Here is a 17,688-nt window from a genome sequence, read left to right as displayed (position 1 = left end):
TTCTAAAATAAATTATTTAACTGCATACACAATACCTGTATTCAGTACAACCACATCCCTCGTCTTCTGCAATACCATAGACCCTGACTGCCCTCTAGTGGTTCACATAAAAAGTGCACTGAGTAGCTGAAAACCAGAGGCAAGAAGGCACGTGATGTTTGGGAGAATGCTCTTGGGAAACGGACAAACTTTATCAATGATTTAAAAGAAAAAAAATGTAACAAATACTTTAAGGAAATATGTTTTACATATTTTAACAAAAATGTAACCCAACTAAAAGAAAAGAGGGAGATCTTTTGATTAGAGTTTATTAGTTGCACTATTTATTCAAATTAAAACATAAAACTGCTCATAAACAGGTAATATGTTCAGAAACAGGACTTATGTTTGGAGACAAACAAAACAATGTATAAACATAAACTTCAATAATTATGGCAGTGACTTCAGCTCAAATACATTTTACCTTGAATACCATGTGGCATAATGACTAAAATACAGCATTCTCTCATGTGCAAGGATTCTTAATGGAAATGTGCTTGTACAGCCACAAGAAAGGAGCATTCTGTTCAGTTACATGTATACAAAATTATAATAATGATCGCCCTCTAGTGGCAAGATAAACTAAAAACTGCAAAAATTCTCTAGCAGTCTTGTATGAAAGCAATCAAATCAAGCGTTCTCAACAGGCAGAGCACATAAATTATGCTTTTATTCCTATTTACTGCAAATAAGAGAGCAAAGTCAAGCGAGGGAAAGATAAATAATCAACAGCACAAACCATTTAGGAACTGCTCATCTGTGAAAAGGAAGAAGCGCTCTGGCAAGTCAATGAAAAGAAGTGCTAAAACATTACTTTTTTTTATATAAGAAAACAGCAACAACTAAATTGTAAAACTCGATTCTCTAAAGAAAAAAATCTGTAACAAGTATCATTTAGATCCCAGTCAACCAGTTTCCTCCTCCTCATTGGCTTTTTCTTTTACCATACTGCACAGGCTACAAGAGAGAGTGAACTAGAAAGCAAGCATGAAGGCACAGCATAAATAGGAAAAAGAAAGCCTTAATGGCACTCTAGAGATCCTCTGTTCCTCAATGTTCACAGTTCAGTGATGCTCAAACTTAGACAAACTCCAACTTGAGATGAGGGGTGATGACAAAAAGGAATTGATTTTTCACCAAGCACTGGAGCAGAACTGAAACCTCTTGGCCTGTTTGATCTAAAAATCTAAACTTTGAGGAAACATCAAGCTTTGCAGGCTATTCATCGCAGGACAATAGACTGTTATATATTTGCACACATATAATAGCAGTATTTAGACATTTAGCATATTTATAGAAATCTGTACAAAGTGCTACTCTGTGTGAGCCAGAAAGGTCAGACTTTCATTGCAAAATATCCACCATTAAAAGAAAAATAAGTACAAGTAAAGCGAATAGAATTGTGGTTCAATCACAATTCACATGCAAAGCTGGTCTAATCGGACACCAAACAAGACAACCCCATGAAATGGGGAGATTATGCTAATAAATAAATAATTTATACAATTCTCATTTTAAAACGCAACACCTGGTGAACTATTATCTTACACCATAGTGGCAAGGGTGAGCTTCTGTGCAAATGTATTACTTGTAAAAGTCTTTTTGGTTTCTTTTAAATGCAGGAATTGTTTTCCTTGGTGTACTGTGCTAAATTCACAAGTGTCACAGGAAGTACCATGCCATGTGTATCTTTCCACCTCCTTCAGCTGAATAGAAATATGTACATCTCCTTCCATAATGCATGGAAAATACCAGCTTCACAAAAGAATGTGTACGACAGAAGCAACTAAGTTCTGTACATTATATACACTCAATGCATTTTGCAAGGAATAAACTATTTACAAATTCTACATCATTCATGCCCATTATTTTACACCTTCAACATTTAGATGAAGTGTTCTGTACAACTTAAATATGTATATTTTACATGCAAACCATTAATTCCATGTTAGATATGAAGAACTCTGTATACCATATGCTTTTGTTTTTGTTTCAATGTACATTTTTACATGCAACCTGCTATTTAGTTGTTAGGATATGGAGCCCTCTGTAGACTTTATGCATGTGCTTATTTTAAATAATTTCTTCAGCTTTCAGGCTACAAACATCTTGATGACTTTCTGGATGATCTGGCCACAGCCAGGGCATGGAGCATGGCACCTGTGTAGCTTACGTGCACAGGGAAAGCAGGTGAGCATGTGCGCTGTGCGTCCATGAATGATGTTGCCGTCGCGTGGACGCACACGGCACAGCCTGCAGGGTTCCAGCATGACTTCACGCCCTTCTTGGCTCTCCTGGGAACTCTGAAGCACCCGGCGTGGGGCTTTGCCCTTGGCAGATGCAGGCAAGGCAGGTAAATCACGAGATGCCCAATGTGAGGGCAGGATGACAGGGTCTGAAACAGTTCTTGGGCAGTCAGGCACATCAATACCATCATCCTCATCTTCATCTTTGGGATCTGGGAGGTTGGGGACTGAGACAGAGTGTGCTAGGCGTGTACAGTCCTTGTACCAATCCTTGCGCAGTGCCCAGCAACGCATGCAGTAGCGTTGTGTGGCCGAGTTAAACTTGCGGCACTCTGAGCACTGCCAGGCATCCTGTAGCAAAAAAATAAGTGGCCTATAAAAAGGTACACATAAAAGTTGAAAACTTTTCATTTAGACATTACTATTTTTGTCCCCCTTTTAAAATATCTTCTGTACATTAAATGAGGTTGTCTTTTGATTCAGGCTGCTTTTAGAAACATGAAAAATATTATGCTAAATGTATTTCCAATTTTAAAATGGGATACTACTCCAATTTTACAATTCTAAAACTTTTCACATTATTTTCATAATTATTAGAATTGGTGCATTGACATAGAATCAAATATTTTCACCATAAAAAATGCCCTATGAAACATTTTCACAACACTGTATGCAACTTTACAGGTATCCATAAAAAGGTACCTGCGACGAAATCTCGGTGTCTGTATCATCACTGAGACACTGAGAGTCATCATCCAGCTCCTCCTGCATCTAAGAATGATATGAATATAAAGATAAATAATCCATCTCAGTTTTATACTAATACACCAATGATAGAGGGGTGGTGAAGTAGCAGCTTTTACCTCCTTGTCCTCTTTGCTGTCCCTCCCTTGCTCCTCTTCCTCCTGAGGAGACTCGGAGTCACTGCCCTGTTCAAGTGCTGCCTCCTTCATCTCCACACTAACCTGCTCACTCTCTGCCTCATTCAGAAACCACAGGTCATCCGTGGTGTCTGACACAACAGCAGTGTCCTCCTCCTGTCCACAAAAGAGCTACTTCTCAATCAAGTAGTTGAAAACACAGTGTTCATCTATAGAATATTCCTATTACAAGGTTCACATGCAATAATGACGAAAATGTAATGAAGCAATAACATTTTACTGTACAAATATTTCTATTTAAATAATGAATGCTCCCATTTAAATAATAATCAAATAATTATTCAGGTTTCCTAATACTTTCCCCATGTATATAGAAGAAATATATTGAAATATATTTATTTATATATTTTTATATATATATATATATATATATATATATATATATATAGAGAGAGAGAGAGAGAGAGAGAGAGAGAGAGAGAGAGAGAGAGAGAGAGAGAAAGAGAGAGAGAAGAAATATACTGTACAGAGTACAAATATATTTAATATAAATATTAATAAACTGTTGTGTCAAGTTGGTTGTCTTACTTGATTTGTGTGGATGTCTGTGGAGCCATTGCTCCTGCGTGTGTAATTACTGCGCAGGTTACCCAGAAACCACCAAGGCAAGCCAGACAGGTCCCATTCGTCAAGACTCACATCCAGCTTTGGCCGCTTACAGGCTGATCTGGGCATCCCATCTAATGAGTCTGTAAACAATTTCAAGAGACACAAACCATTTGTCATTTGTTGTTTCTTAAAAGATTCTTAACTGACACACTTTCATTTGTATAGTATTAATATATAAGACTTGTTTTAGAAACACATCTTGACTTCCATTAATCTTCCTGAAACACTTCCTGAAGTTAGTCTAGTAAAATTGCATAATTCCATCTTAATTGTGGCAAGTCTGACTTCCATAAGAGTGTCTTCCAAAAACTGTTGCCACAAAGGTGGAAGCACACAATTGTACAGAATGTCTATGCATGCAGTAACATTAAGATTTCCCTTTATTGGAACGAAAAGGTCCAAACCTGTTCCAGCATGACAATGAGCCTGTGCACAATGCAAGATCCAAGAAGACATGAGCAGCCTGCACAGAGCCCTGACCTCAAGCCAACTTTACACCTTTGGGATGAATTGAAATATTTACTCCATCTCAAGCCTCCTAGTCAACATCAGAGCCTGACGTAACTAATTGTGGCTGAATGGGCAGAAATCCCCACAGGTATGCTTCAAAATCTAGTGTAAATCCTTCCCATAAGAGTGTAGGTTATTATAAAAGAAAAGGGGGGACTACATGTGGATTGGGATGTTCAAAAAGCAATATGGGTGTGATGGTCAGGTATCCACAAACTTTTGGCCATATCGTGTACACTATTTTTGGTGTTCTAAGAGTATCAGGGTTTGAACAGATGCTCAAGCACTTCAAGCACCTTGTAAAAACCCTGGAATATAGTTTATTATATAGTTATTAACTATAATATAGAGCTGTTAATACAAATACTTATGCTATAATGCCTGCTGTTCTCAAATAGACAAGAACACAGCTGATTATACAAAACCTTGTGACTTTCCTCAAATTTTAACAGCAGGTTTTCCCTCTCATTAATCAACCTACAATATACTCACCATTATTGTGTTAAGATGCTGGAATGATGCAGGCACTGTTTGGCCAATGTTGCTAGGTAGCTACAATCATATTTTTTAATGTTCAAATATAGCTTAAATAAGCAGAATGTGTTATAAATATGCATGTTTCAACCAACTTACCCTTCATGTTAATATTGTTAAATTAAATTACTGGAACCCTGGAGTCAGGCCTGGGGGTAGTGTCCACAGGCAAGTGTCTGGTGACCAGGTCACCCACAGAAGTGGAGCCATCTAGTGGGCACACCAAGATGAAGGGTGGGGTCAGGTTCAAGATTGCCTAGAACCTTGGAACAGAAACTGGCTTTGGGAATGTGGACTGTTACTTTGCTGGTAGGGAAAAAGCCTGAGTTGGGAAAAAACCAACTCAAGCGTTTTCCCTACCAGCAAAGTAACAGTCCACATTCCCAAAGCTAGTTTCTGTTCCAAGGTTCTAGGCATGAGAAGAAAAGTTATGGACTGGATAAAGTTGGCTTTACATCCACACACAGTATGGGCTCTGGTACCAAAGTTCTTGATGAGGCAGTGATGTCTTTCCTACTCTGGCATTCCCACAGGTGATTCCCCCATGTTCACCATCCCCAAGCTGAGGGCCTCACAGTTGGAGTTTTTCCAAGATTTATATAGTGGTGTCTCTTAAGAAATAAATATAGAAATGTATAAATAAAAACATGCATACCATCATCTTCATCTCGTGGTCTTCGCTGAGAGGAATTCTGCATAGAACAGGCACTGGCATCGCTGAACGAGGTTCCAGAACTGCACATCTTGCTGGACACCTACATGGTGGAGGAGAGCTGCATTATTGCCAGATGCTATGATGTGATAACAGGCAGAATAGCAGCTCCTCCACAGCAGGGACCTTGTTTATGTGGCTGCAGAGAGCCACAAACACACACCGGGACAGAGGGAAAGGAAAAGGGAGAAATGGATCTATTCTTGTGGATTTCATAATGGCATTACAAAAACCCTAGAAAATCAATATAGCTTTACTTTTAAAAAGAAGAAATTAAAAGCAAATAAAAAGAATAAAATGATTGTCAAGCTAATCTTAAGATGTTAAAAATATATATTGTTAATCCTGAATCAAGAGCAGGATATAAATAAATGCAATATGCAATTCAAAGGTGGCCATACCTTTCAATATCAAATATTATTTAATAAATTGCTTTGCCTTTAAAAAAAAAAAAAAAAAAAAAAAAAAAAAAAAAAAAAAAAAAAACGTATTAAACATGCCCACCCTAAAGGTGTAGCCACCACAAGCAAGTGACACACATTTATTTAAAAAAAATAAATAAATAAATAATAATTTTTTACAAAATGCCAGGCTCTTCACACCAAACTCTCTCATCACCCAAGTCAGATTCTCCTGTGTGTAAATCTGTGACAAATTGCCTAACGTGTTAATGCTTGTAAGAGTATAGGATAGAGGGTGGAGAAGGCCAGTGTGTGGAGCAAACAGAGCTGCTATTATGCCAGAATAAGCGGCGGAGCAGAGAAGAAAACTCTGAGTGACAAACAGAGACAGGGACTCTGTTTCCCCATTAGCCGTGCCCACACTGGTGGCTTTTCCCCCCCAAACTAAAACCACCAGGCGAAGCCGGCCTTGGGGATGTACAGAGACGGTGCCACTCTGTACACACATGACTGTTGGAGGCAGCTGCTCTTCAAACCCTCTCATGGCAAACAGCATTTCATCTTACCAGCTAACTACAAAAACTCAGCAAAACTGTCTTTGGACTAAAACTGTAAAGATTTAGGCATCTAACAAAATCTGCAACACTACCTCAAATTTAGGAAGAAACTTTAAGTAAATGATCTACCTGATTATTATAAATCTTAATGGGGATTAGTATAAATAAATAGTACAAAAGCAGAGGTTGAAACAATTGTTAAAAGCCCTATATAAGATGGATTAGTTTTACCTGGGGGGGTAATATTAAGTGATCGAGATCTAGGATTTTAATCCAGTACAAATAGGCAATGTCTGTAGATTCTAAAAGACTCAAAAGTAATAATTCACGAGCAAATGCCTGTAACTCTCCAAACACAGAGCTTCCTCAGTAATAGTAACCCTTTTTGTATGGACTTTACTATAATGTAAGAACTAAACCAGACATGTACATTCAGGCTATGGCTTGTTAATCTGATCAAATTACAGACATTTTCCTGAACTGGCCAAATCCCTTACAGATTACAAAACTGAACCTCCTTTGGTAAAACTAATCCATCATCAATAATGCTTTAGTTTGTAGTTGTGGATAAATCTGAACAACCCTGAGCAGGCTATGTTCATTGCTGCCAAAGGCACATGAATTTTCCAAGCACTTTCCAAAGAAGCTCCTAAGCATTGAATATTTAAGTCAACCCATCCTTAAAGAGAGAGTCAAACTCTACTATCATGAATAGAATTTATAATATCCGTCCACATGAAAGTTGTTGCCATGAAAGGGGCAGATGAGCAACGCTTCTCCTGTGCACCATGCTGTCGCTTTACCTGCCCGGGATCTTCACATGGAGACTGATTAGAATCCTTGCCGACTGAAACATTCTTTGCCGCGTCTGCATTTCAAACGAGACATAGTAACATACAAAAAAAAAAAAGAAAAAAAAAACCTGCCCTTTATTAAACAAGCACACACCATTCATTCTTAGGTTTGAGAGAAACATCATGCCATTAACCAGATTTGTGTGGGCATAAAATAAATGTAATGGCACACATGGACCCATATCTGACAAACAAATTTATAAATATAAAGACCTAAAGATAGAAAAATGCTTAAAACTACAATATGCCCCACGTGCATACTCACTCAATCTCTCACACAAGAAAAAAAAAAAACTGAAACTGCAGAGCAAGGTGGAAAATAAACTGAGGTCTACGTTCACAAGACAGTGCAAAAAATAACATGTCTCAGATATATACAGTTTAAGATGTTTAGATAAATATCTTCAAATAAACAAAACACACTGACTAACAGGTGTAGGTAACATACCCGAGCCATTCAAAATGAGCAAGTTCCTCTTCAGCATCTCATACACAGGGCTGTGAAACAGACAATTTCCTGTTAATGAAGGAACCACTGTACAATTTCTAAGCCATTGCACTATTTTATACCTTGGCCTGAACAAATACTTGATTCTGATGGGCTGGAAGGTGTGTGTGTGTTAAAATCGTATATACCACAGGTAGTTGCATACAGTAGATAAACTCAGCTTCATTATTAGTAGAGACACGACAAAGATGCAGGTAATTCACATACGCAAAATCTCCCATTCTCTCTCGATAATAACTATTTACAATAATTCATTCAAATAAGTGTAAAATCGCACTACTTTATCTGTGTGTGAATTAGAAAGGGACAAATACTAGACCTAATAACCTGTAGATAAAAGAACTAACAAAAATTAACCAATATTTTCAGTCAAAATTTGCACTGCAAACGTCAATGAGAGCTTTAACTTCTCAATGTCATGGTAAGCATAAGCATAAACTCACCTGGGGCTTTTGACAGAAAAGCTTTCCACTTCCAGCAACTCCCCAAGTGGATCATCTTGACAATGGACTATGTGCTGCCTCTGTTTGTCATACAATTCCTTCACAATGATGTACTGGCCAAGGTAATGCATTACCTGAAATTACAAAGTGGTGGGGTACATCTATGAAGATTTTCTATGTCTCTGATGAAGTCCCTCTGATGACTGGCTAAACATCTTCAAGATTACAGACCAGTCTGCTCCTTTCACTTACTCAGGGATAGACAAATCATAAATTACCTAGCTAGCATTAATACAAACTATAGAAAAACTATAATCAAGTATTAAATATGTAAGGGGGATGAATGAGCAAATCCCCAAAGCTACATTCCAAAATGTAAAGGAAAACCTTTCCAGAAGAGAGAAGGCTGTAACAGAAGCGGGGGGGGGATTGGGGTCAAGTTTCCAAATACTTTTGTCCATACAGTGGTATTTAAAGACACTAGTGAAGTCTGCACACTGTACTGTATGTTGCTCAGCTGTTACTGTTTCCACATCCCTTCAAATTGTGATTCTGAAAAGACTGCCCAACATCCATGGATGCTAATGCATTCGTATAGTAAAAACACTTTTCTTTTTATGGCCTGACTGTGTCCTGGGTTCATGTGAATAGTGTGGTAGGCGGCAGAGATTCGAAAAAGATGCGCACCACAACAGTTTGCACAACCAAGAAATATATGAACCAGGGAACAGGTTACATAAAAAAAGAAAACAAAAGAAAAAAAGACCATATCAAATTAAAGGTTTTGTGAAAATCAATAGGGAGTAGGTTTTGGTTTGGTTGTTGGAAGAGTGAAGAAAAGAAAAATACTGGTGATCAGCCAGCTGAACTTGTTCACCAAGCAGCTACAAACGGAAAAACTGACTGCCTAGAACTGTAATCTGTTGATCAAGTACAACCGGTCTTGTGATTTTTTCCTTCACTGTGTAAGAGTGTCTTCTAAACATATGTTAAATGAAACTGGAGTTATGTTGTGCCTACCTTAGTAGAAACACCTACAGTTAATATCCTCTAACCTGTCACTGGTGTTACTGTCTAATTATAGAACTGCTCTTGGCTGGATATTTTTGGTAAACTCAGACCTCATTATTGAACCAAGCAAGGACAATAAGGTATGTATTTAAAAAAAAAATAATAAAAAAAATAATAAAAAAGCCTCCAGCAATGCTCCAGCACGTGATGCACATCATGTCATGGCTGAGAATGACCCACTATCCAAATATGATCTGTCAGTGATGCTCCATTTTCAAAGATGGATGATAGACAGGAGGTGACATGCTGTGCATAGCAACAGAAGTGGCCTATATGTAGGTGTAGCTGATAAAATCAGTGGGGCAGTGAGTGTACCTACATAGCAGGCGTACATAACCGGTCACACTAGTGTATTTCTCACACTGTTATGCTGACAGCATGCAGTACCAACCTCCTTCAGAGTGAAAATCTCCTCCTGAGCTCCAGCTACCCGAAGAATCTGCAGGAGGGGAGCCTTGGGCTGGACCTGCATTACCAAGAATTATTCAGTATGCTGCACGATGATTATCTATGTATGAGCGTTCTGCTTGCAAATATACATCTGTCAAGGTTACCTGACTTCCCTCCCCGGGCAGAGCTCTGCATGATGGGCTTGAAGCCGAGTGCAGGGCTGATGACATGGAGTTCATAATTAGCAGGCTGTAAAAGCATAAGAAGACATCATGTTATTTTAAATCCTAACAATACTACTTCTTGCCTGAAAAAGCACAAAATGACCATACGCATTATATTACATTGAAAACAGGGTAGTCGCTAGCTCTCCATACAATTTACTTGCCTATTTGTGTTACAGTACCTTAGTTAAGCATTCACAGGAGCTGATTATCCACCTGTCACCCAAGCTAGCTATTTGCTCCATTCTATGCGAGTCACTTCCTAAAATTAACACTTATCCCAGATATAATTATAGATGCCTAAATATTTTAAAAACATTCCTGTTGTGGTCAGAAGACTAAATTAGCCCCTTAAAAATAAGGTTTCAATATAGCTAACGAACACGCTAACTAAGCTCTCGCTAGCAAACCTTCCTCAGGAACAATACTAGCTAGCAACAAACTCTGCTAGTTAGCGCGCTAGCTATATATCTAACTATGTTTACAGCTTGAAGCATATACAAACAACAAATACGCCGACGAAGTAAAAAATAATAATAATAATCTCACCTTAAAATGACTAAAGGGTTACATTGTTGGCGCTTTTCACATCAGGTCCGCGTTTCTAAACAGTAACACAATAATGTTTTTGTATGCTTTTAGCTAACAGGCGTAGGAAATTTAGCCGCCTACAACTGACGTGGTGCGTGTCTGAGAAACCGTTCAGCAAGTTCAAAAAAAGCTCGAAACACCGTCTTGTCAAAATAAGGGTATCTAAAGAAAAGCCCAGGCTTGCCCAGATATCGTGGTCGCATAAGCAGAAACAGTCTTCCTAGTGAGCTTGAAGTAATCATGATAATTTTCTATAAATTATCATGTTTCATTTATTTATTTATTTATTTATTACATTTTAGTTTTGTGTTAAATAGTCTGTGCTTCTGTTGGTGGCTTTTAGATGAGCCTTGTAGCAGCAGTCACATTCTGAGACATATTCTGTCCTTGCACCTGTCCTTACTTGTGGGTAGTGAAACAACTGAATAATGTCTCAAGTACAGTCAAAAGAAATGAGGTGCCTCCATAGGGTTACTCTCTGTGATATAGTGAGGAACATTACAAAAGAGACAGAGCGCCTCAGAGAAGAGCCCCTACTCCTCCGAATTGAGATAAGCCAGCTGAGGTGGTTTACAACCCCTGTCAAAAATTATGGAATCACTATACTTAGAGGATGCTCACCCAGATTTTTTACTTTGCAGCAAATAAACAAATAACAGATATGACAGAAATTTTTTTGTTTAATAGCTGAACGTTATGGCTCCGTGAAACATACCTCAAACAAGTGAAATTAAATAGTTTTAATTTATGGCATATTTTTGCCCAGATCAAGTAGAGGAAAAATATTATGGAATCACTCAATGTTGAGGAAAACAATTATGGAATAATCAACAAAAAAAATTATCGCAATTAGTACTTTGAAGTATTTTGCTGCACCTCCTCAGTCTTTTATGATGGCCTGAATTATTTGAAGCATGGACTTCACTAATTAAAAACAATATTCTCCATCAAACTGGTTCCAACTCTCTTGAATAGCAGTTGACAGATCAGATTTGCAAGAAGGAGCCTTGTCATGGACCAATTTCTTTTAATGTCTACCGTACATTTTCAATGGGATTGAGATCCGGACTATTTGCTGGCCATGTAATTGAGTTGATATGCTTTTCCTGAAGAAAAACTTGAACACTCTTTGCTCTGTGGCAAGATTAATTATCATCCTGAAAAATGACTTCATCATCACCAAACCTATTCTCTATCTATGGAATGAGAAAACTTTCCAAAATTTCAATGTACACCTGTGCATTGAGTGTTGACTTCTCCCCTAGTCCTTTTCCTGACATGCAACTTATCATAAATGCGATCTTTATGCATTTCATTAGAATGGCATCAGACAAAAGTTCCAGCAACATCTCCTTGGCCAATGCAGCTTTGTGATTCATCACTGAATATCACTTTCATCCATCTATGTGTGAATGTGTATGTGCATGGTGCCTATGCAGCGTGTATTCACACCTTACGTTTGGTGTTCCTGGGAAAAGGGGTTAGACCATGGAAGACCACCAGACATTCCAAGTCAACAGCAATGGCAATAAATTGTTGAACTTTTGATACACAGTGGTGACTACTATTTACTACTTCTGATTTCATATAAAGCTAAGAATTATAGTTGTTCTTGTGGTTGTATCCAGAGGCTCTTCACTTTCACGGTTCTATGGATTTCAGCTCCATTTCTTCTGTCTATCCCTTGAATTGTAAGCTCTGTCCTAATGAGCTTCTTCCTGACAACAAGCCTGATCACTGATCGTCATGCCTGGGTGTTCAAGAAAGGAAGCACTTACGGAGCCATATTCAAATTGTAGCTTGCTGCCGATGTCAGAGAGACATCTGTGTCGGGCTGTATTGGACCACAACAGGGACACTAAGGTTTTAAAAGCAAGTTTGGGTTTGAGGCAGATAGCTCAGGAATGGCATGCCTTAGCGGCTACTGTTCCCTCAGCTGGAAGGAAATCTCGCTCTAGGAGAAATCATTTGGCAGGGTATCTTTTATTAAAGAAGGTGGCTGGCTTTTCTTCAGACATGGCAGAGATGAAGCCATGAAGTCTCCAGCCAGCAGACTTAGTTCCTGTTGCTTCTAAGGCTCTCACCGGGGACACTCGCTCACACTCTTCTAGTGAGGAACCTTACACCTTACACTCATCCTATTCCCCACAATGAAGATATGTCTACATGTGCTTCTGACACATTTTCAGGACCATTTTCTTTCTGAGCTTCAGGACAAGCCAGCGGGTCCACCTTACACTCATCCTGGTCCCCACAATGATGCTATGTCTACATGTGCTTCTGACACATTTTCAGGACCATTTTCTTGCTGAGCTTCAGGACAAGCCAGCGGGGTCCACCTTAGCCAGGGTCTCTGCTAATGGCTCACTCCACTCTTCAGGGACTACCCCATCTCAGGTAGATGACACATTGGAGGCGCTTTGGGTGGCAGAGGCCTATCTTTGCCTTGATGAATGCCCTGCATATCTTGTTCAGTCCAGTGTGATTTTTTGCAGGCCTTCACCTAATGATTAATTTGCTATGCCTGTGTGTAAGGACTTTATAGTGGCATTTTAAAGTGCCCTCAAAGGACCAAGGATGGTTAAGAGGCGTTCCAAGACCACTTTGCACCTTAGCTAACATGGCAGAAGCAGTGTCCATTGGAGTGCGGAACGTACCAGAGATTGAACAGACGGTTGCCACACTGGTGGTGTCACCAGATGAGGCACTCTGGGGGAATGTTCGATGTCCTAGTGCTCAGTGTGGCTGCACAGATTTCCTTCTGAAGGAAGCATACGAGTCGGTTGCCTATGTTACTCGGACCGAGAACACCATCTACCAATTGATTTTGGCTGCTTCTAAGTCTTTGGTGTCTGTAGAAGTGGATCCTTCTGTCCCAACAGCAACTGCTCTCTGAAGTTATGAGCCGGTGCAGCCGCACTTTCGTCATATGCCCTCTAACCGTTCCCAGGCCCTGGGCATGATGATGTCCATGTGCATTACCCACATGGTAGCCTTACCCCCACCATGCCCCAGGGGGTCTGTGACATCCCCCACCTCCACGGAGGAAGATTGGTTCACAAGTGTCGACCTAACAGATGCATATTTTCTTGTTCCTATTGCTGTGCATCACAGGAAGTTTCTACACTTCATATTCAGGAACCAGACTTATCAGTTCAGGGTTCTACCTTTTAATCATTCCCTAGCCCCTCGAGTGTTTACGACGTGCATGAGGGCTGTCCCATCACCCCTGTCATCCCAGGTTCTATCATATCAAGACAACTGGTTGCTTTGTGCTCAGACAAGGGACTAGGATGTGCACGATACCAAACTGCTACTGGACCACGTTTCCAAGTTGGGTCTTTTGGTGGACAGGGCAAAGAGCTCTCTGTCTCCCCTGCAGTCCATCACGTTCATCGTTGTGACGATCGATTCAGTCAAAATGTGGACTTCTCTGTCTCAGACGACAGATATCCTAAATCTTCTTGCCCAGTTTTGTCTGGGGTGTCTCTATAGTATGGGGTGTTACTAAGGCTGATCAGAATGCTTATGCCGGCCACATCTGTAATTGATATTTACAGTATACCTGTAATTAGTTCCTTTGGTATATGTGTATTTGTGTATATTTACTGTATTCAAGCTATAATCATATTCAAGGATAATATAACGAGCTTTTTGTAGATGTTACAGTTCCACTTTTAATTCAGCTGAAATTCACTATCAAGTTTATATTTCCCATTTTCCCCCAATTTTAAATATATGTAACAATATTGTTCATACCACAGCATTGTTGACTTCTCAAGTCAGATTAGTCAGAATGTATTGATTGATTTTCTGTATCAATATAATGTAGTAGCAATGATACAGGACATTAATTCATGACTTCATCAGATGATTGACATTGGTCTTCCTGCTAAGCTCCTCACTGACACACAAATTTTTTTTTTCCTACATTTTACTCATTCCATATACACTGCATTCCATACTCTCTACAAAGATCTTATAACAAACTTCAAGGCCATCCATGGGCTTGCATCACAATATACTGTTGACATTCATCACTATACCCCATGCAGTTTGATCCGCTGGTCACACACTGCTATTCCAATTAATTTGCATCTAAATTCACATGGCGATATGTAACATGTTCTCCTTATTGTTTGGTTTCTCCTGCTTATTTCTCCTATGTTGTTTGGTTTTATCTTGTCATGCTATCCATCCTTTAGTCCCCCCCCCCAATGTTATCTCTGATTGAGAGATTTAATGATTCATCATTTGTGCCCAAATTACCACACATTTATGATGTCGTAGGTCAGTTTCATGAATCAAACACATCCGTCTTTGTCTTAAGGCTGCACAAATCTGAACACTTTTCTAAGCAATTTCGTTTAATAAGGACCCCACATAAAGGACCCTTCCCCACATTGTATATATGAATCAACATTGAGAAAGTGTGAGAGAGAGAAGTCTAATTAGTTGGTTAGTGTTAAAAAGTACTGACAACACAACAAAACGTGTAACATGGTGTGATTTTAACATCGTATCACCACTAATTTTCCACACATCAGTATGTACTGTATGTATTTACTCTGTGAATAGGGAAACAAACTCTTCCAAAACCTCATTAGCTCAGGTAAAGTTTGTTATATATGGTCTTGGAGGTCTGTGGGATTAAGCCAATATTCCACATTACAATTGTACAAGAAATTGTCATATCAAAAGAGGAAATCTTGGATATTTATGAATATAAACTGTGAGGTAACTAACTTGTCAAACAATTTTTATGACATACCTGTGCATAGTTCAAAGGAAATCACCATTTCATAATCTTTTTTTTTTTTTTTTTTTTTTTTTTTGAGTGTGTTCCTCACTACATTCACTTTCTTCCTGCTGTGCTGCAAGTGACCTCTCATATAACATCACGGTTACTTACTTCTGAGTCATGAGTGGAAGGTTTTAAGTGTATTTTGAAAACACAAGTGGAATAAAAGGACCTGGTTACACCAATGCTTATTCAACAAATAAAGGGAAAAAGGAGTCTTAATGTATTTCAAATCCTAATGGCTTTATTTATTTATTTATATATATTATATATATTTTTATATATAGTTGTATATAATAACTTTCACCTCAGTTGCTCGGTTATCATTTTTTGTTTGTTCTGTTAATTTCCAATGACAGGACATAAAGAACAAGGCATTCCACATGATCATATATTACAAAAGAGTAAATAAAATTTAAAGGTGTGCACATCACACGCATACATACATACGTACGTACATAATACACTTGCGTTTTTGTTAGTATAAAGTAATGAGAAATGGGCATGGCTGCGTTCACTGAGACAGAAAAGGAAAAAGCATAGACAGCAAGAGAGAAAGAGGAGAATCAGGATAAATAATTTATCACATTCTAAAATCAACCAATCTGTTGCATAGTTGGAAGCAAACAGGACTGACATTTTGGCATGATAAGTTATATTTACAAAAAGGGAAAGTGTTATGGAGAGGGTTAATCTAATGCCAGATTTTTGTCAGCTGAAACACACACCGATAACAGATGCTGTTTACGATCATCAATCACTTGCTCAAAAGATTTCAGAACACCTTGAACTGTACGGCCTATCCAAAATGGCTAATAAAACCAAGTGGTAACCATCTTCTGATACCGTAACCCAGATCTCTAATGAAGCGCTTTCTCCCAATGTCTGATTATGAAGAAAATGACTAATGATGAGTCAAAATGACAACTGCATGCTTTTTCTCCTGTTCCATTATGTAGTGTTGTGAATTCTCTGTTGATCAGACGTTCAGAATTTGTTCACTGGTAACCTGCCATCACCTTTTAGCCCTTGAAGTGCCCTTAAAGTGCTATACTATATTATTTGGACAAAACTGGGCAGATGTAGCTGGAGTGTAAACACAGACTGGGGCAAAAACATCTGCAAGTTCCCAACTGGCACATTTTTTAAAAAACAAAACAAAACCCACTAACAATCAGCAATAAAACTTTATACGTTTCATATCATTTGAAATAGTTCAGCTTTACTCCTCCTTTTAGTCAGAATGCTGATTTCAAATGGACCTTTTCAAGGTGACAATTTCAAAATCTAAAACCACAGACATCTTTCTCTGACAAGCAAAGCTTTTCAGATAATTAACACAGTGGTATGTTTGACTCAATGCTGCTGAATGGCACTTCTGTGATTAAGAAGATGGCATGCCATAATTTTTTTTTTAACGTGCTCCATTACACACAACAAAGCCTCCTTGTTAATGAATGTAAACAACCTCAGACATGAGAGTATGGTTACCTCTCAGACACACACTCTATTGAAAATAGTAAGAAAAGATTTATAAGTAAACTAATCCTAGCCCAAATCTTCAATAATTATAGTCATATTCAGAGTCTAGGAAAATAAGAAGTAAAAAAAAAAAAGAAGTATGTTTCAGCACTTTTTCAGTAAAAAGAAAACATATCTAAATGGCTATTTTTCCACCTTAAACATTTTGTGTACTTAGGTTTTTATAATTTTCCAGCTATTTTCTGACTCTTAAAGTTGAATTTCATTGACTAATCAAATAGAAATATTTGCCCTTTATACAAAATACAAAAAGTTTTGTAGGGGTAATGCTTAAAACATGGCTCTGATAGAATTTGGCTCTGATAAAAAAACAAAAACAAAAGTAAATTACAGAAGCGAAAACACAAACAGATGGATCGGTCAATGTGAGATTATTTGTAAGTGACCACAGCCAGTCACAGTAATTGCCGGTCACTGGAAATAGCATCAATCCAATAATTTTTGCTTTTTCCTATCTGTGGAATTGTCCACCAAATATAGAGAAGCACACATTCCCAAGCCATTGATGAAAACCATTGCTCTTATTTTGCTTTTGATGAAATGAAGTGCTCGCTCGAGCTGCTGAAAGATTGCAAAATGTGCAAAAAAAAAAAAAAAAAAAAAAAAAGTAGTGAAGATGGGAAAACTCGATGCTTACCTTCATATTCAGTCTCCACTTTTAATAGCAAAAAGACTCAAACAGCCTTAATGCTCCATGATTTTTTTCTTTGATGAC

General features: G+C 38.3%; 1 protein-coding gene across 2 annotated transcripts; it reads right to left on the bottom strand.

The window, feature by feature from the left end:
* Positions 1-687: 687 nt before the first annotated feature.
* Positions 688-10,747, bottom strand: mdm4 (MDM4 regulator of p53). Of its 2 annotated transcripts, none has more exons than XM_017450720.3 (11): positions 10,589-10,747; positions 9,980-10,064; positions 9,817-9,891; positions 8,355-8,488; positions 7,852-7,901; positions 7,353-7,417; positions 5,535-5,634; positions 3,755-3,915; positions 3,149-3,337; positions 2,988-3,056; positions 688-2,636 (listed from the first exon to the last, which is right to left on the bottom strand). In XM_017450720.3, the coding sequence occupies exons 2-11, from the start codon at positions 10,052-10,054 to the stop codon at positions 2,133-2,135; spliced, it is 1,422 nt and encodes a 473-aa protein (XP_017306209.1). In that variant the 5' UTR covers positions 10,055-10,064; positions 10,589-10,747; the 3' UTR covers positions 688-2,132. The 2 variants fall into 2 exon arrangements, with proteins under 2 accessions (XP_017306209.1, XP_017306210.1); XM_017450721.3 differs by having other exon boundaries at positions 3,149-3,322.
* Positions 10,748-17,688: the final 6,941 nt, after the last annotated feature.

Source organism: Ictalurus punctatus, chromosome 21 (genome assembly GCF_001660625.3).
Source record: "Ictalurus punctatus breed USDA103 chromosome 21, Coco_2.0, whole genome shotgun sequence".
Classification (NCBI taxonomy): domain Eukaryota; kingdom Metazoa; phylum Chordata; class Actinopteri; order Siluriformes; family Ictaluridae; genus Ictalurus; species Ictalurus punctatus.
The sequence above is the reverse complement of the archived record's forward strand: the minus strand, read 5'-3'. Positions and strand labels throughout refer to the sequence as shown.